Source organism: Labeo rohita, chromosome 9, assembly GCF_022985175.1.
Source record: "Labeo rohita strain BAU-BD-2019 chromosome 9, IGBB_LRoh.1.0, whole genome shotgun sequence".
NCBI classification, from domain to species: Eukaryota; Metazoa; Chordata; class Actinopteri; order Cypriniformes; family Cyprinidae; genus Labeo; species Labeo rohita.
The window spans coordinates 34,798,562-34,820,385 of NC_066877.1; the positions used below are offsets into that span (position 1 = coordinate 34,798,562).

The following is a 21,824-nucleotide window of genomic DNA, read 5'->3' on the forward strand; positions in this document are numbered from 1 at the left end:
GGGTGTGTATCACGTTCTCCTCAGACATGCATGTGCTCGGCGATCGCCTCGTCGGGTCTGGCCTCATGCAGGTGAGTTATGTAACAGTGACTCTGTTATCGACCACAGTCACGCAAACCCTTCAGCAGCACATACAGTACACGAGTGTATTGATAACTGAAATAGATCTCCATAATAATGTATTCACTCTGACACAGCTATGGAAGCATCATAACCAAACATTTATTGCAGTTGAACAGATACAAAATAGTTAGTGAGCACATTACAGTCACTGCAGCCGTCAAAAAAATGGCACTTCATTTTATATCAGATGTTATACAATATAGCCCAGTCATATTAAATATACTGAATCACAATACTCCAAAACAGATGCTAGAGAGGAACGAGACCTGAAATGAACCACATGCACTTAAACAGAGGCCTGGACGTCATCCAATCACCTCAGTACAAGCAAAAAGATTTCAACAGCAGGGAAAACAAGGGAAACACCAGAGAGAACAGAGAGGACGATGGGACGAATACTAATGAGAGAACAGAATAAATGTTCAAATAAATGCTGTTCTTTTGAATTTTCTATTCGTCAAAGAATCCTGAGATAAAAAGTATGATATAAAAAAAAATTATGAAGCAACACAACTGTTTTCAACATTGATAATAATCAGAAATGTTTCTTGATTCTCAAATCAGCATATTATAATGATTTCTAAAGGATCATGTGGCACTGATGACTGGAGTAATGATGTTGAAAATTCAGCTTTGATCATAGAAATAAATTATATTTTAACATATATTCACATAGAAAAGAGCTTATTTAAATTGCAATAATATTTTAGAATATTCCCTTTTTTAATGTATTTTTAATCAAATAAATACAGCTTTGGTGAGCAAAAAAAAAAAAAAAAAAAAAAAAATTTAAAAATTTGCAGCGTATATTAAAAAAAAGCATCAATATGACATATTAGCATAGATATTAATGACCAGGACTGCATGTGCAATGTGAGATTAATGAAGAAAAACGGGACATAATGCAAAAACATCTCATCGAGGAAGCACTTGATACTGAGTTTTTAAATCAAAATGATTTTACAATATTTAAGATTTTTGTTTCTTGTTCAATGTTTGAATCAATGTTTGAATCCTTCAAAATAATAATAATAATAATAATAATAATAATAATAATAATGATTATTATTATTATAGAAAAAATATATACATTTCTGTAGTGATTTGTTTTATATTTTATTTTATTTAGTTCTATTTTTTATATATATATATATATATATATATAAAAATTACACATATAAAATACAAATAAATTATAAATAGAAACTATATACTGTAAATATACAGAATTATATAGAATTCTATATATATAATTTTAAAAATATAATTAATTATAATAAAATAATAATAATATATAATATAAATAAATCAATTATAAAATAAATTCATAAATCTTATCTGCCTCTCTCTAATTATAACTATAATTAAAATAATATATTTTTCAGACATATATTTAGTATCAACATTCTAACTATACTAAATCAATGTACTTCAACGTAAGTAGGGATTTTCAGAAATATATATCAGCCAGGATGGAGGGGAGTAGTGGTCAGTGATGGGAGAAAAAAGGAGAAAAAAGGAGAAAAAAGGAGAAAAGAGGAGAAAAGAGGAGAAAAGAGGAGAAAAGAGGAGCGAGTGTGCGCGCTGTGATTTTTATTCCTCCACTCGTGTGTGTTAATGCGCTCCCCATGAGACGCTGCAGGCGCTCGTAATTATAGTAGCACACAAATCTGGGAGGACACACTCACACACACACTGACAAACACACACACTAAAGCAGAATCAGTCTTCCCTTGAGGAGAAGTGCTCAGTCATAAGGACTGTTTGCTTAGTGCACTTCTCTCTGCTTTAAACACACACACACACACACACACACACACACACACAATCACAACAAGATGAAATGCATTCAAGTACAAGGTTGGATTGTGGGTTTTACAGACGCACTAAACTCCACCCACACAAACCCAACCCTAAATTTAAAGATAGGTCACATTTTTTTCCTTTCTCTTCTCTTAAAGAAACAGCTTATCTATATATATACAAAATTATCCAAACAGAACAAAAATGGAACATGATAGCTATGAAAGGATCACGATGGACGGTGTTACCCATACTGGTATATTTAAATGTATATTAAGCAGTTGTGATATTTTTAGGTAAAACTCCCTCAGAAATGTGTATGTAGAACCGTATTTGTTGTAAAGTGTGATTCATAATGTTTAAATTTCACCTGCATAGGTCTTTTGCATATTTGCCTGCAAATATCTAAAACATAAACATATGCAAGATGTATATAAACAATACAACATATGAAAAACAGCAAGTCTTTTGTGAATCTATTTATAGTAATGGGAAGCAAACAAAATATTGAATTGAATTTTGACCCAATTCACTAAAATAAACAGGTTGATTTGATTCTCAGATATGCTTTCACTTCTTGTCTGAGGGAGTTTTAAAAACAACAACAACAACAACAACATTTTATTAACACTAATAAAATATTCATTTTAATAATAAAAGTATAAAATATTAAAAATATTGAATATTAGTATTTTATGTAAACTATATTTAAAAACAATATGACTATTTGTTGTATTCTAAAATATGTGTGTAATATTTATATTTTAAATAAAAATACAATTAAATAATAACATTACTTTCATTATGTATTAACAAATATACAATAATAATTATAATAATAATAATAATAATAACAACAACAATAACAATAATAATAATGTTTTATCATTACACTAATAATATAGTAATTATAAAATATTAAAATATTAAATAAAATTATAAAATATTAAAAATACTAAACATTAGTATTTCATTAAAAATATCAAATAATTTTAATAAAATATGCAAATTTTGGATATTATTATTGTTGTTCCTTAAAGTATTTTTTTAATATTTATATTATAAATAAACAATTAAATAATAAAAACAAAATATTATATTAATATTAATAAATATATAATAATAATAATAATAATAATAATAATAATAATAGTTTCATTACCATTAATAAAATATTAATATATTAATAATAAAATGATATAATATTAAAAAATATTATACATTTGTATTTTCTTAAAAAACGTAAAACAATTAATAAACAAATAAAATATGGATATTATTGTTGTTGCATCTTAAAGTATTTGTGTAATATTTATATTTTAAATAAAAATACAATAAAAAAATAACACTTTTATTATGCATTAATAAATATATACTTTTACTATTATTACTAGCATTATATTAATATTATGTATAAATAAGACCGTTGTGCGATATTTATATTTAAATTAAATATTTAAATATTCAATTTATTAAAATATTTTAATTATATATTTTAAAAATACTATTATTATTATTATTATTACTACTACATAATACAATGTTGATGTGTAATATTAATATATTTTTAATAAAAATGAAATAAATGAATAATAATATAGACTATTATTAACTGTAACTGAATCATTTATGGATCTTCAAATGAAGCAGTGGTTTGAAGGGCAGGCAGTGAAGTGTGTGCTGGTAGACGCTAGTGTTTGAGTTTCTGAGGGACCCTTGACTGAGAGATCGCTTCATTACTGAAATGTCACTCCACAGGAGAAAACACACGCTGGGCTGAGAGGAGGAGGAGTGGAGGAGGCGCATGAGGTGAGAGGATGAGAAAGAGAGCGGGAAGATGGAGCGACTGATAGGCCGGCCTTCCGGGAGCCCATCATGAACTGAAACTGATTTAGTTTCATGAGCGAACGAGGCACAAAGACCCTTTAAAACCCCATGAACAGTTTTCTTTCCTATGCTTACATATCTCCCCATTTAAAACATATCAAAAGACTCATTCATTGACATTTAGTTTGCATCACAAACAGGAAATAGCATTCAGATTCTAAAGAGTATTTGACGGAACAGAAATTTGCATACGCCCCTGAGTGCAGGATGATGTCATCAATCATTTCACATCATTTTACTGGAGAGGAAAAACACTTAAGACATGCTAAACTGTAAAAATTTTTTAGCATATACATGTCCTCAAAGCCACATATATGCACTAAAAAACAAAACAAAAAAAATAAAAATAAAATAAAATAATATAATAATTAAATCTTAAAATATGTTATAAAAATAATAATAATAATAGTAAATAAAAACAACTAAATAAAATGCTTTAAAACGTGTATTTTTAAATATTTTATTATTTATATAAAATATATTTACAGAGAACCATAAATATAAAAATGTTTTGTTAAATTATTTAAATATTAATTCAAACTCCTTCCTCAACACCTGCAACGTTGTGAATGTTGCATACATGAAACTGGATATTCTCTGTATGTTGAAAACATATAAAAAATGATTTTTCAAAGTTAACACTACAAAACAAAGGTTATTCAAGAACATTTTACAAGACAGTACTAGTTTGGTCTTCAAAAAGTAATATAATTCAATGTTTTACTTGTCGGTTTTTGTAATTATTTGCTCACTTTCTAAGTGAAAATTGTTTCAAAGTAAATCCAACACCACTTTTTTGTTGTTGTTCTTGTTTCAGAACTTCACAAATGAACAAGCAGATGATCAAATGGATAAACAAAGCAAGTCCTGAGAGAGAAAGAGATGAAATACGGCTCGTCTCTGTCTGTAATTCACGTGTCGTTTAATATGTCCTCCTTAAATGCAAATGACAACATCAAATACTCAGACACAGAAACATTTCAATGTACCATAAAAAGACATTCTCTAGATATCACTATCAGCAATTAAAAAGCCTTATCAGTCAACCACTAAGAGAACAGCAGAAGGTGCCCGGAGAGTGCTATTATTTCAACAGGATATACACATACATCAAGGTCTCTCTCTTATGAAACAAACGCATTCATACCGTGGCCGTGAGTTTATGAAAATGAAGCAGCAGAAGGAGAGCTTTCTGTCCAGGATTACAGGGACACGTCCCACATGTCAATTACATAAATACTGTCTCCCGTTCCAGTCCCGCCCCTCCCTCTGAGACGTCACTTCTGGGAAACCACACATCATGAACAGCTTCACTGAGAAGTGCTTTCTGCATGTTAATGTTCACATATTGTAGTGTTTTTAATAAACATACGTAGGTAAATATTGCGGTTTATGATTGTGTGCCGTTTTACTGGTGCATAAAAATTATTCAATGATTCAATTAAAGTACTAAATATAAAATAAATTATTAAATATAATTTATGTGATTTTTACTTCTTACATTAAACATTATAAATCTACTCTGGATTGAATAGAGAAATACACACACACAGACAATATAAGTGCGTGTACATATATAAAATTATAATTGCTTTACTAAATATTAATATTAATTATTACAATTAAAATGGCTAAAGATACATTTTAAAAAGTATATATTTAACAATATTTATTATTATACATATATTTAAACATTTAGATTTTACATTTATATTTTATGCCATATTACATATTGTGTACAATAGTATGTGTAAACAAACATAATATTAACAATAAATACATATTTTAAATTTGTTAAACTTTACAATTTATTTTAAAATGTACTTATTTTTTGAAATACAAAAAGCTAAATATGTGTTCATAAAAATGATTAAATTATTAAATAATTAGTTTATAATTTATATGAAACACTATGAATCTCCGAATTGAATGAATGAATAAATAAATATCACATTGATATTGTTTATATTTTTATTTTTTTTAATTATTTTTAATTGCTTTACTAAATATTAATATTAATTATTAATTACAATGATTACAACGACTGAGGATAAATTGAAAACAATATACATCTATAAATTTATTATGTATATATTTACATATATATTTAAACTTTTATATTTTATGATATATTGAATGTGTACAATATTTGATATATACTGTGTGTGTATTATATATATATATATATAAAAAAAAAATTATATATATATATATATATATATATATATATATATATATATATTTTTTTTTTTTTCATATTTCATTTTCAAGAACTGAATTACAGACAAAAATCTAAATATATGTGTGCATAAAAATTATTAAATTATTAAATAAAATTATTAACACTAAATGAAATTATCAAATATAATTTATGTGATTTTTACCTCTTACATAAACATTATGAATCTACTCTGGATTGAATAAATAAATATATAAATAATATATACATATATTTTTTCATGTTAATATTGTTTATATATGTATCATTATAACTGCTTTACTATTAATTATTACAATTACAATGATCACAATGGCTGAAGATATATAGTATATAAAAATAGATATTATGTGTACAATATTATGTATACATGTGTGTGGGTTATACACCGTTAAATATTATTTAGTCACATTTAGTCATATTTTCTCCATGTATATTGCGGAGCTCTAGTGTAGCGTGCAGGAGACCCTCAGTGTCCTATTTGCATATGATTCAGTGGTGAGATTATATAAGAAATCAGATGCTGATTCATATGAGCACACGAGCATCTCTCTCCCTCTCTCTCCGCCTGCTTCCAATAAGCTCTTTTGCATTCGCATTTCACTGTGAACCTGACAGATAACATTCCCGATTATTAGAAGGAAATACATTTGCTATTCTATACGTCCTGTAATGAATTGCCTTTTAGCTGCTGGATAACATGCACCCTGTTTGGCCATTACAAGAGGAGTTCAGCCAAAAAGCTCTCAAATCTAATTATTCAGGACATCTTGATCGTTTGACTTGAGAATACAGTGCATGTGGACTACCTCCTGGTCTTTTTTGGGTGAGGTTTCTCTTTAAATGGAGGCTATGTAAATTTGCCCTTGCAAAATCCCTCACGTTTGCTCACGAGTGCCAACGATTCACTTTCCTCCCATCACGCTTAAAAAAAACCCAAAAAAACACAGATAACAGGTTGAGCTTGAGCCGAGAGGCGTCTCGAGTCCAAGAGGCTGCATTTGCTTAATTAGAGATGCAGAGAACGAGGAAACACCCACATTTGCTAAATTGGAGAGAGTGACCTGTAACTGCACCCATCTCAGTCTCAGCCTCAGCAGATTGATAGCAGCGTCTTATTACTGACACACGTGAACATTCACTAACATACGTCCCAAATTTGACCATCAGGATATTATGAGGAACGTTCGTTTCCAGAAGGTTTACTTTCAGTTCCTGAGTGGAAAAATGATCTTCCCAAGCTTCCAAAACATCTCACATCTTTTGAGGAACATTTATTTGTTCATCTCTCAATCATGTTTGGATCATTTAAACTCATCTTACTAAGACATGTGTGACCCTGGACCACAAAACCATTCATAAGTGTACACTTATGATTGAAATTAAGATTTCTACATCATAAGCTTTCCACTGATGTATGGTTTGTTAGGATAGGACAATAATTGGCCGAGATCCAGAATTTGAGGGTGCAAAACAAAAATACTCGGAAAACTGCCTTTAAAGTTGTCCAAATGAAGTTCTTAGCAAAGCATATTACTAATCAAAAATTAAGCTGAGATATATTTATGGTAGGAAATTTACAAAATATCTTCATGAACATGATCTTAATATCCTAATGATTTTTGGCATAAAAGAAAAATTTATAATTTTGACCCATACAGTGTATTTTTGCCTATTGCTACAAATATACTTGTGCTACTTAAGACTGGTTTTGTGGTCCAGGGTCACATATTATTGGAGATATAGAGTCATGAATGATATTTATAGCATTTTATTCATGTATCTGCTATACTGTTATAAAAATCCCACTGATTTACATTATAAGCATCAGATTTATCACTTTTTGATATCATCATAATATGCACCAAATTGCATGTTTTTCCTCAGTTTGGACCTCATGTTCAGGTGTTTTTTCCTCTATATTCTCACTATAATATACTATATGAGCCATAAAACTCTGATCTTGTATCAAATATGTGATCCTGGACCACAAAACCAGTAGCATGGGTATGTTTGTAGCAATAGGTAAAAATACATTGTATGGGTCAAAATGATCAAAACTCATTAGGATATTAAGTAAAGATCATGTTCCATGAAGATATTTTGTACATTTCCTACCATAAATATATAAAAACTTAATTTTTGATGAGTAATATGCATTGCTAAGAACTTCATTTGGACAACTTTAGAGGTGATTTTCTCAATATTTTGATTTTTTTGCACCCTCAGATTTAAGATATTCAAATAGTTGTATCTCGGCCAAATATTGTCCTATCCTAACAAACCATACACCAATAGAAAGCTTATTTATTCAGATTTCAGGCAATGTATACATCTTGATTAAAAAAAAAAAAGAAAAAAAAGAAATTGACCCTTATGACTGGTTTTGTGGTCCAAGGTCACAAATCATCATACTAAAACATACTGTATTATTTGAGATTTTCTACTTTAAAAATATCAAAACTAATTTTTTTATTAATAATGTGCATTGCTAAAAACAAACTGTCATTTGGACAACTTTAAAGGTGATTCTTAATATTTAGATTTTTTACATCCTCAGATTTTCCAAAAGTTGTATCTCAGCCAAATCCTGCCTTATCCAAACCATACATCAATAGAAAGCTTATTTATTATGCTTTCAGATTATACATCTCAATTAAAAACAAAAAACAAAAAAACAACCCTTATGACTGTTTTAGTAGTCCAGGGTCACATATGATGCACAAACATGCATTGTTTATGTGTAATATTAAACTAAAGTAAAGCTTCAAAGCTTTCTGCAACACATCAGCTTCTTTATTTATATAACAGACTGTGCAAAATGCCCAAATTAACTGTTGACTATTGTACATTTGTTCCAGGTACAGTGGACTATGACCAGATCAGCATGTGCTATTAGACTAATATCAGAGTTACATGCATATGCAAGGAGGGAAGAGTGGGGCAAGTTGTCACAATATGACCCTGCCATTAAACAACATTAGATGCACACTTTTGACCTCATAGATACTAAAAAAAATACCAAATAGTATGTTAAACTAGACGATTTAGCCTATTTATCTGCACCAGAGTTTGATGTTTAAGCTAACAGGAATGGAAAGATTTGCTCTTATCCTATAAGAACAGTGAGGCTGGTGTGTTTGTGATGTGCTCGCTTTGTTCCAGCCGGTGCATCTGCACTTGCAGCACCATCGAGGCTGCTGGGACAAGTCACATTCTTGGCAGAGAAACAAATACGCTGCATCTAACTAGGGGCCTCTGTATTCAATGGCCTATTTAGACGCCAGAGCTGCAGAATATATAGAAAAACGCGATTGACAGCTGCGAATTTGACCAAAACCGCTTCAATCCGGGACATTAAATCAGTGTACAACGTCAACAAGCGTTTAAAATGCAAAAACGTATATTAAAACGTTTGTAAAATCGTGTAACCGCGATTTAAAACACAAAGTGGTGTTTGTAAAACAACTGTGGAGAAATTTCTCCCTCACATCAGCAGCAGCTCGGAGCGATGATCACCCACACTCGGTTTCTCCCACACACACATACATAAACAAACCGATAAAACGCGCGAAATATGCCCGCGTTAATTCCACTCAGTTACGACGATCAGAAAACCCAAAATGCGGATATATATGAAGTAAAAGACTGAAATCTTACCGTTTAACTCGGCTGAGCTCCGCTCGACTGTCCTCCGATCTAATCCCGACGGTTTAATGCGAGTCTCGTGAGCCCCCACGTCACTTCCGCATGCTCTGACGACCTGTGCACCTGCACCAGAGGCGGGATAAAAATAGCTCACAGCGCGTTCCCATTCATACAGAGTCGCGTCCTCGAGGATGCTGAGTGTAAATGCGCGGAATATCTAGATGAACGACTATGAACGTTTAATCTAGTACTCCTGTTTACTTTAATTACTGTGTTCACTACACACTTACATTTTCCACCTACACTATAACAGCACTTGTTTTGTATTGTGGACGTTGCGTTGTATATTATGGATGGGGAGTCCGATTCATTTGAGTGAACCGACTCGTTCGAACAGTTCGTTTCAAAGAGCTGGTTCAAACAACTGAATCAGTGATTCTTTTACGTCATCACGTTACGTTGTCCCTGCGATAGCCACATGTAAGACACATATTGCTAGGTTTATTTTATTAGTGAGGTTTGTCAATTTTTTCATTAGGGCTATGATTCATCACATAAAAACGAAGATAATTAGAACTTAAATATATTTTGCATTTAAATAAACATTTTTGCTTGCTATGTAATAATAAAATCATGTTATTTAAAATCCAAACCAGGAAAATACAGAACGTTACCCTAAAATTCTTTTTTTTAAATTTAATTTATTTTAATTTAATTTAATTTAATTTAATTATGTATTTTATTTTATTTTATTCTATTTTATTTTATTTTATTTTAATTTATTTATTCCCATTTGGTTATTTATGGAAACCAAATAAGAACCGCATTGGTGATTTTTAAAATATTCTTATTTATTAATTTAATTGAATTTAATTTATTCCCATTTGGTTATTTATGGACGCCGAATAAGAACCGCATTGGTGATTCTTTTAATATTTTTATTTATTAATTTAATTTAATTTAATTTATTCCCATTTGGTTATTTATGGACGCCGAATAAGAACCGCATTGGTGATTCTTTTAATATTTTTATTTATTAATTTAATTTAATTTAATTTATTCCCATTTGGTTATTTATGGACGCCGAATAAGAACCGCATTGGTGATTCTTTTAATATTTTTATTTATTAATTTAATTTAATTTAATTTATTCCCATTTGGTTATTTATGGACGCCGAATAAGAACCGCATTGGTGATTCTTTTAATATTTTTATTTATTAATTAAATTAAATTAAATTTAATTTATTCCCATTTGGTTATTTATGGACGCCGAATAAGAACTGCATTGGTGATTCTTTTATGTCATCATGCAATCACGCAAATGCATTCTATTTAATAATAAAATCCTGTTTATTAAAACCATTTGGTTATTTTAAAATATTTATTTCTTTAAAATTAATTAATTATTTTTATTTATTTATTTATTTATTTATTTATTTGTTTTGTATTTATATTACGAATCGGAAACAAAAACATTTTTTGCTTGCCATGTAATAATAAAATCATGTTATTTAAAATCCAAACCAGGAAAATACAGAACGTTACCCTAAAATTATTATTTTTTTAAATTTAATTTAAGTTAATTTATTTTAATTTCATTTAATTTCATTATGTATTTTATTTTATTTATTCCCATTTGGTTATTTATGGAAACCAAATAAGAACCGCATTGGTGATTTTTAAAATATTCTTATTTATTAATTTAATTGAATTTAATTTATTCCCATTTGGTTATTTATGGACGCCGAATAAGAACCGCATTGGTGATTCTTTTAATATTTTTATTTATTAATTTAATTTAATTTAATTTAATTTAATTTATTCCCATTTGGTTATTTATGGACGCCGAATAAGAACCGCATTGGTGATTCTTTTAATATTCTAATTTATTAATTTAATTGAATTTAATTTATTCCCATTTGGTTATTTATGGACGCCGAATAAGAACCGCACTGGTGATTCTTTTAATATTCTTATTTATTAATTTAATTTAATTTAATTTATTCCCATTTGGTTATTTATGGACGCCGAATAAGAACCACACTGGTGATTCTTTTAATATTCTTATTTATTAATTTAATTTAATTTAATTTATTCCCATTTGGTTATTTATGGATGCCGAATAAGAACCGCATTGGTGATTCTTTTAATATTTTTATTTATTAATTTAATTTAATTTAATATATTCCCATTTGGTTATTTATGGACGCCGAATAAGAACCGCACTGGTGATTCTTTTAATATTCTTATTTATTAATTTAATTTAATTTAATTTATTCCCATTTGGTTATTTATGGACGCCGAACAAGAACCGCATTGGTGATTCTTTTAATATTTCTATTTATTCATTTAATTTAATTTATTCCCATTTGGTTATTTATGGACGCCGAATAAGAACCGCACTGGTGATTCTTTTAATATTTTTATTTATTAATTTAATTTAATTTAATTTATTCCCATTTGGTTATTTATGGACGCCGAACAAGAACCGCATTGGTGATTCTTTTAATATTTTTATTTATTCATTTAATTTAATTTAATTTATTCCCATCTGGTTATTTATGGACGCCGAATAAGAACTGCATTGGTGATTCTTTTATGTCATCATGCAATCACGCAAATGCATTCTATTTAATAATAAAGTCCTGTTTATTAAAACCATTTGGTTATTTTAAAATATTTATTTCTTTAAAATTAATTAATTATTTTTATTTATTTATTTATTTGTTTTGTATTTATATTACGAATCGGAAACAAAAACATTTTTTGCTTGCCATGTAATAATAAAATCATGTTATTTAAAATCCAAACCAGGAAAATACAGAACGTTACCATAAAATTATTATTATTTTTTTAAATTTAATTTAAGTTAATTTATTTTAATTTTATTTAATTGTATTATGTATTTTATTTTATTTATTCCCATTTGGTTATTTATGGAAGCCGAATAAGAACTGCATTGGTGATTTTTTAAATATTCTTATTCATTAATTTAATTTAATTTATTCCCATTTGGTTATTTATGGAATCTGAATAAGAACTGCACTGGTGATTCTTTTATGTCATCATGCAATCACGCAAATGCATTGTATTTAATAATAAAATCCTTTTTATTAAAACCATTTGGTTATTTAAAAATATTTATTTCTTTTAAATTAATTAACTATTTTTATTTATTTATTTATTTGTTTTGTATTTATATTATGAATCGGAAACAAAAACATTTTTTGCTTGCTATTTAATAATAAAATCATGTTAATTAAAAACCAAACCATAAAATAAACCGAATAAGCAACATATTGGTGATTCTTTTACGTCATAATCATGCAAATGCATTCTATTTAATAATAAAGTCTTGTTTATTAAAACTATTTGGTTATTTAAAAATATTAATTAATTAATTTATTTATTTTAAATATTTATTTATTTTTAAATTTAGGGGAACCAAATAACGTTCTGGGAAGCAAAATTGTTATCTGGGAACTCTGTTTCGTATCCGATTTAGTCATTACGAATCAGAAACAAAAACATTTTTTGCTTGCTATTTAATAATAAAATCATGTTAATTAAAAACCAAACCATAAAATAAACCGAATAAGAAACGTACTGGTGATTCTTTTATGTCATAATCACGCAAATGCATTCTATTTAATAATAAAATCTTGTTTATTAAAACTATTTGGTTATTTAAAAATATTAATTAATTAATTAATTAATTTTCAATATTTATTTATTTATTTTTAAATAATGGGGAACCAAATAACGTTCTGGGAAGCAAAATTGTTATCTGGGAATTTTGTTTCGTATCCAATTTAGTCATTACCCATCAGAAACAAAAACATTTTTATTATTTAATAAAATCATGTTAATTAAAAACCATATATATATATATATATATATACATACACTACCGTTCAAAAGTTTGGGGTCAGTACATTTTTATTGTTTCTTTTTCTTTTTTTCTTTTTTTTAAGAAATTAATACTTTTATTCACCAAGGGTGTATTAAGTTAATAATTAAAAGTTTATTAAAAGTTAATAATAAATAATTCACATTGTTATAAAATATTTATATTTTGAATAAACACTGTACTTTTTAAACTTGTTATTCATGAAAGAATCCTGAAAAAAAAAAAAATCACAGGTTCCAAAAAATATTTGGCAGCACAACTGTTGATATTATCCAACATTGATCATTCTAATAATAAATCCGCATATTAGAATGATTTCTGAAGGATCATGTGACACTTAAGACTGGAGTAACAGCTGATAAAAATTCAGCTTTTCATCACAGGAATAAATTCTATTTTAAAGTATGTTAAAATAAAAAACATTATTTTATATTGTAAATACATTTTGCGATATTATTGTTTTTTTTTCTATATTTTTAATCAAATAAATGCAGCCTTGATGAGCATAAGAGACTTCTTTAAAGACTATTACAAGTCTTACAGACCCCAAACTTTTGAACGGTAGTGTATATATATATATATATATATATATATATATATATATATATATATATATATATAAACCATTTGGTTATTTAAAAAAAAAAAAAAAAATAATAATAAAAAAAATGTATAATACAATATATATATATATATATATATATATATAGATAGATAGATTGTTAATTGTTATCTGGGAACTCTGTTTTCGATTCAGTCATTACGAGTCCAACACGTGAACTCGTTTCAGTCTCATTCATGAAAGAATCATTCATGCCGGTTTTCATTAAAAAGATCCGACTCAAAAGAACGACTCATTATCGAATCGGACACCGCTCGTGCATATTGTTCTGTACGGTGCCCCGCGTACGTGTTGATTTATTGGCCTAATTGTCGGGTGTGTGTGTTCTGTTTATAATTTCTGAGGATTTCGCGATCGTGTGTTTACACGAAGTGAAAGCAGTGCGTGGGCTCGTTCATAGCTGAAGGGCGTGGAACCGATACTGCTGTGAGCTCGAGCCACGCGAGCGTCCACCAATCAGCGCACGATCACACGCGTACTGAAACTGTCCCGAGAGCGACTGCAGCGCTGCATCCCACAATACGCGTTTACAAACGTCCCTGCTTATGAAACATGCGAACAGTTTTACAGGTTCTGTTGCCGCTTATTAGCACTTAAGAAAATATCGCGACAGCCTGACACACATCACCGAAATGTTGTGTTGTGAGAAATAAGGCACTTTAATCCGTGACAGAAACTACACGGAACGCGTCGGAGGAGCGTCACACGCGTCTGCTAGCCAATCAGAAACGATCTCTGTCCGTCAATCATCTTGCGCGTTTGTTTGTTTGCTTTAAAGAGAGTTTTTGGGATAAAGACATTTAATAATAATGATAATATAATAATAAAGAACATACAGCACATGTATTGTGGAGAAATACAAACTAAGAAAATAAGGTAAGTGATGTTGACGGCTTTGACAGATATAAAAACGTCCTTCCTCTTTTTTGGAAGATGTAATTACATGTTGCGTTACAGCAAACATTTTTTTTTTACAAATGCAATGTAAATTCACACACTTTTACACCGCATACACCAATGTTATTCATCATTCATCATCAAATAGTTTGCTTTCAGTATTTTTTTATTCAGTTCTCATGTCAGATATTTATTTTAAAGCTGACACCATCTTATACTGAGTACATTTCATTGTTTGCCTCACGTTTCTGCATTCTTTTTTAACATTTAAGGCGTTGCATAATTGCTTGTAAAATGCATGTGAATGTTCAATGTGAAATAATATCAATAAAGGTACAGTATCTGCCTGCTGACATTCCATAATGTCGTGCTGCCTAATCTGCCATCTGGCTATTAAACCTTGTCAGCACTGTATGAATCAATGACATTTGCATTACTGCTACGTTACGTGCTCAAATATGTACAGAATATGCATTTTCAATTTTCATTTCTCTTGTATAACTTGTTCTTTTCACAAATGAGTAAATATGGCTCAACTGAAATGTATAGTTTGAAGCTTAAATACGCATATATTTATTTATTTGGTACACAGCCTTGTAATAAGTGGGATAATGTAGCCAACTGGTCATGATCATAAGTCCTTACTTCACCCTGCAACTAGTTCAATCCCCATTTTCCTTGCATAAAGTACAGTATATATGTCTGTGCACATGTATGCAAACTAAAAACTTGATTTTTGGTACCCGCATTTGTATTTTAAAATGTTTAACAACATTCAAATTCATATTGAACCAGATAGCAAAACATCTACAATAATGCATTATAAAACATTTTCAAAGCACCATTTGTGTGAGGCTAACTGTATGGCTTATGAATTGTACAGAAATCTGCATGAAAGTGAGTGACACATCTGGCACCACTAATAGCATCAAACGGAACTGTGAGGTATAAACTCAGAATTTACGAGAAAAAAAGTCAGAATTGCGAGAAAATGTCACAACTGAAAGATTAAAAAAGAGTTGCGAGACATAAATTTCAGATTTGCAAGATCGAGAAAAAAGTCGGAATTGCAAGAAAAAGTTGTGAGATTGAAAAAAAAGTAAAAATTGTGAGAAAAAAGTCAGAATTATGCAATATAAATCCAGAACTGCAAGATCGAGAAAAACGTCAGAATTGTGAAAACAGCCAGAATTGTGAGGTATAAACTCATTATTGTGAGATCAGAAAAAAAAATTGAATTGGAAAAAAAAATTGCAAGAAAAAAGTCAGAATTAAGCCAGATATAAACTCAGAATTACAAGATCGAGAAAAAAGTTTGAATTGTGAGAAAATGTCAGAATTGTGAGATCGAGAAAAAAATTGCAGGATAAAAGTCTGAATTGCAAGATATAAACCTCAGATTTGCATTACTGAAAAAAAGTAACAATTGTGAGAAAAAAATCAGAATTGCGCAATATAAACTCCGAATTGCAAGATCTAATTTCAGATTTGCAAGATCGAGAAAAAAGTCAGAATTGCGAGATTGAAAAAAAAAATTAAAAATTGCGAGAACAAAGTCTGAATTATACAATATGAATCCAGAACTGCAAGATCAAGAAAAACGTCAGAATTGTGAAAACAGCCAGAATTGCGAGGCATAAACTCATTATTGTGAGATCAGGGAAAAAAAAAATTGAATTGGTAAAAAAAAAAATTGCAAGAAAAAAATTAAAGAATTAAGTCAGATATAAACTCAGCATTACAAGATTGAGAATAAAGTTTGAATTGCGAGAAAATGTCAGAATTGTGAGATCGAGAAAAAAATTGTAAGATAAAAGTCTGAATTGCAAGATATAAACCTCAGATTTGCATTACTGAAAAAAAGTAACAACTGTGAGAAAAAAGTCAGAATTGCAAGATTGAAAAAAAATGTAAAAATTGTGAGGAAAAAGTCTGAATTACACAATATGAATCCAGAACTGCAAGATCGAGAAAAACGTCAGAATTGTGAAAACAGCCAGAATTGCGAGGTATAAACTCATTATTGTGAGATCGAGGTAAAAAAAATCTTAAATGGAAGAAAAAATTGCAAGAAAAAAGTCAGAATTAAGTCAGATATAAACTTAGAATTACGAGATCAAGAAAAAAGTCTGAATTGCAAGAAAATGTCAGAATTGTGAGATCGAGAAAAAAGTCAGAGTTGCGAGATCAAGAAAGTCAGAATTGCGAGATATAAACCTCAGAATTGCATTACCGAAAAAAAGTAACAATTGTGAGAAAAAAGTCAGAATTACGCAATATAAACTCAGAATTGCAAGATCAAGAAAATGTCAGAATTGTGAAAAAAGTCAGAATTGCGAGACATAAACTCAGAATTTGGAGATTGAGAAAAAAAAATCAGAATTGCAAGAAAAAAGTCATATATACATAAAAAGAGATATAAACTGAACAAAATTCAGAATTTTTTCTTGGAATTCTGAGTTTACATCTTGCAATTCAGCTTTTCAATCTCACAATTCTGACTTTTTCAGTTCTCAGTTTGCATCTCTCAATTCTGAGTTTGTATCTTGCCATTCTGACATTATTTCTCGCAACTTCATCAGAATTGTAAGAGAAAAGGTCCAAATTATGAGATAAAAAGTCGCAATTATTTTTGATCCAGTGACAGAAGCAAGCTTCCACAGTTTGTGGCATAGAAATGTCACACCTTTAAAGGGGTCATAAACTGAGAAAGGAAATTGCCTTGACCTTTTGACATATATGAGGTCAGTGTACTATAAAAACATTCTGTAAGTTTCAGAACTCAAAACATTAGTCTAAAAACAGCTTATATTGAAGGCAGTCTGCCAAAACGAGTCTGCTCTATAATGTATTTATGATGTAATAGTGTAGATAAGCACCACCTTCGCAGTAGAACATCGACATCACTTCCTGTTTAGCCCCGCCCACCACTTCACTTCATTTTACTGCGGGTTCGTTTACAACCAAGGCACAATTCAATGCGGGATTTTCAAAAAGAAACTAAAAGACGATGCTGTGTGGATTATACTGGATCCGACAGTAATGTCGAAACACACAAGTGTGCATAACTGTTTTTATGACATGATCATATTGCTTTGTCTGTTAAACAGATCGTTTAATATATACTGAGTATTTATGAGTTTTTTTTATTCAAAAACGGAAAATAGCCTATATCTTCTAAATGATAAATTTTGATGCAAAAATCTTGATAATATTATAAGTGGACCTCAGAAAACAGTGTAAAATAAAAAAAGAGGCAGTTCATGACCCCTTTAAAGACACATGTGAGTGCCGAGTGTGTTTGCACTCATCATTTCAGGTGTAGCGTGTGTGTGTTTTCCTGAGGGTCAAAAGTGTGTTTTGTGACTATGCGCTATCTGACGCAGAGCCTCTCGTTGGTACGGACACACACATGCGGCGCTGCTCACTTCCCGCCACTGGAACGGCTGATGAGACGACGTCGAGCTCTCGACCTGCAGCAAAAACAAAGACAGCTTGAATTACTCTGAAAACCCAATGAGAGCTGAAATACTGCCGCTTAATTCGCTAAATAAAAAACACTTATGGAGCACTGTGAATATGACTGCACACAGCCATAAAACTGAAAGTGCTGATGATGTTTTATGTCTGTCGTGACAGCATACAACTGGGACCCGCATCTTGTAGACAGTTTTCAGAATCACCTCCTCAGAGAGTGTTACGAGCTCCCAGCACAACATAAGTGGCACATTACAGCTTTTAAATCAACCCACAACTCATACAAAGCATCTGTTACCATAAACTTATTTTATACACATATTAAATAATAATAAATTAAGTAATTTGTGTATATGTCACCAGTCAAAAGTTTTTGAACAGTAAGATATTTAATGTTTTTTAAGAAGTCTCTTCTGCTCACCAAGCCTGCATTTATTTGATCCAAAATACAGCAAAAACAGTAATATTGTGAAATATTTTTACTATTTAAAATAACTGCTCTCTATTTGAATTTATTTAAAAATTTAATTTATTTCTGTGATGAAAGCTGTATTTTTAGCATCATTACTCCAGTGTCACATGAGCCTTCAGAAATCATTGTAATAGGCTGATCTGCTGTTCAAGAAATATTTTTATTATTATTATAAAGAATTACAATATTATAATAATAATAATGAATTATTATAAATTATTATAAATATTTAAAACAGCATTTATATGAAATAAAAACCTTTTGTAACATTATACACATTCGAAAGCTTGGAGTCAGTATAATAATATATTTTTTTGTAGGAAAGAAATTATAGAAATTAATACTTTTATTTAGCAAGGATGCTTTAAATTGATCAAAAGTGATGATAAAGACATTTGTTACAAAAAGATTATTTTTCAGATAAATGCGGTTCTTCTGAACTTTCTATTCATCAAAGAAAACTAAAAAAAAATCTACTCAGCTGTTTTCAACATCATAATAATAATAAATGTTTTTTGAGCAGCAAATCAGAATATTAGAATGATTTCTGATGGATCATGCGACTGTAATGATGCTAAAAAATCAGCTTTGAAATCACAGGAACAAATTACTTTTTAAAATATATTCAAATAGAAAACAGGTATTTTAAATAGTAAAATTATTTCAAAATTTTTGTTGTACTTTGGATCAAATAAATGCAGACTTGGTGAGCAGAAAAGACTTTAAAAAACATTAAAAATCTTACTGTTCAAAAACTTTTGACTGGTAGTGTACAAAATGCATTTGCATCATTTTCATGCAATTATATACATTTTAATATTTTTAATATATTTTTTCACAATGCAACTTTTAAATTGGGTAATCTCACAATTCATAAAAAGCATCGGTTGAGTAACTTTAATTTATACAAATAACTACGTAAACTTTTCACCACACCACCAGCTAATGGACAAATATCTCTTACAGGATATGCAATTAGATTATGCATTATTTTTTATAACATTATAAATATAAATACTACACATAAACAGATGCTTTGGATATTTTTCTTTGCATACGCATGGTAAACAGCACAGGTCTTCGTATCTCTCAAAACATCAAAAGCGAGATGAGTCAATCTCCATCCAGAAGAAAACGCATGTTATTAGAAGATGCATGAGTCAAAATAGCAGATGGTTTGCATGTGTCTGACTTACATCTGATTTAAACCACATCGTGGTTTGCCGCCCACCTGGAGATTTCACTTTCCATTGACAATTTTTCACTTCAGCAGCATTTTTAGTTTAGTGGAAAACCACAGAGACACTCCGAGTTGAGAAATTGTACAGAAATCACTATATGAGATGAAGTGATATTTTATACTCACAGTGCGGTTCAGATCTGCCATGAGCGGAGTGTTTTTGTCACAGTGAAGTGTGATGATGGTGGTCTCTATCCATGCATTATCAGTGTTTCTGCTGTCATCTACATAACCCTTACACACCTGCGTCAGAGAGGAAACAGCCATTGCCATTGCAAGTCATAACGTTACTAATGATACAGAAAAATAAACGCAATAAAATGTAACCATACAGTGCATGCAAGGAACAACTGACTCAAAAATCAAATTTTGAATTATTTACTCATTGCATGCCGTATTTTTTCCATGCAACAGGAAATGTCTGCTACACGTAAATCAAAGTTAAACTTACCAGCTAACTAACCCATAGTTAATATATGAAACCTGATACAGTTAAATCTATGATCTTAATGTCTCTAACAATGTCTTTCAATCAGTGAAGTCTTGTGGATTTATCATACTCACCTGTTCTCCAGTGTCTAGTTTAGACTTGGTTTTGTCATGTAACTTTTTACCCAGAATCCTCTCCAGTGTCTGCGCTAGACACTCATCAGGTTTGGCTGGGGCCTGCAAGAAAAATGTTTAGGATTGGCTCAATATGAAGCCAGTTTGTGTTGTATTGGAGTATAATTAGCCAATCTTGGATCCACCATAAAAGTAAAGCAAATATTATGTTTTGTAAGCAAATGCAATCTCTACACTAATGGTCAAAAGTTTGGAATAATTAATTATTGAAATTAAAAATGTTTTGAAAGTCTCTTGTGCCCAGCAAGTATGCGTTTATTTGATCAAAAATACAGTAAAATTGTGAAATATTATTTTAATTTAAAATAGCTGTTGTGAATACATTGTAAAATATAATTTATTCCTGTAATCAAAGCTGAATGTTCAGCATCATTACCCCAGCCTTCAATGTCACATGATCCATCAGAAATTATTCTAATATGCTGATTTATTATTAATATTAGAAACAGTTGTGCTGCTTAATTATTTATTTATATATTTTATTTTTGGCACCTGTGCTACCTTCTTTTTATAATGTATTATTTATTTAAATAAATAAAAATAAAAATAAAAAGTGGTAAATTACAAAAGAATAATACTTTTAAAATAATCATAATATAATATATATTTTTATCATATATATTTTTACTAGTAGTCATCAAGCACAATTTAAAATGATCAAAAGTGACAGTAAAGACCAGGTTTATCATAGTTAATTTAACCTAAAACAATGAAAAAGGTACATAATTTTTTTTTTAAATAATCACTATATATATATATATTTTAAATAACATAAAATTTAAAATAAATAAATAAATAAATAAATTCACTTGTTGACACAAAAATCACCTTCATTTCTCATTTTAATTCAGCTTAACTTGATGAACTAAAATAATTAAAACTAAAATGGAAAAAATAAAAAT

General features: G+C 29.4%; 2 protein-coding genes across 5 annotated transcripts in view; both read right to left on the reverse strand.

Moving 5' to 3' along the window:
- Positions 1-9,800, reverse strand: part of si:ch211-45c16.2 (mitogen-activated protein kinase kinase kinase 13) — a 54,205-nt gene extending 44,405 nt beyond the window's left edge. For 3 of the 4 annotated variants that reach the window (XM_051119356.1, XM_051119352.1, XM_051119353.1), the window contains exon 1: positions 9,692-9,800. The gene's annotated coding sequence lies outside the window, so the exon portion shown is untranslated. The remainder of the gene's footprint in view (positions 1-9,691) is intronic. The other variant, XM_051119355.1, reaches the window with a different exon arrangement.
- A 5,491-nt stretch (positions 9,801-15,291) lies between these two features.
- Positions 15,292-21,824, reverse strand: part of trpm2 (transient receptor potential cation channel, subfamily M, member 2) — a 46,111-nt gene continuing 39,578 nt past the window's right edge. Inside the window, 3 exon segments of the mRNA XM_051120167.1 lie at positions 15,292-18,582; positions 20,425-20,541; positions 20,863-20,964. Of these exon segments, the coding sequence (XP_050976124.1) occupies positions 18,457-18,582; positions 20,425-20,541; positions 20,863-20,964 (345 nt within the window). The 3' untranslated portion in view covers positions 15,292-18,456.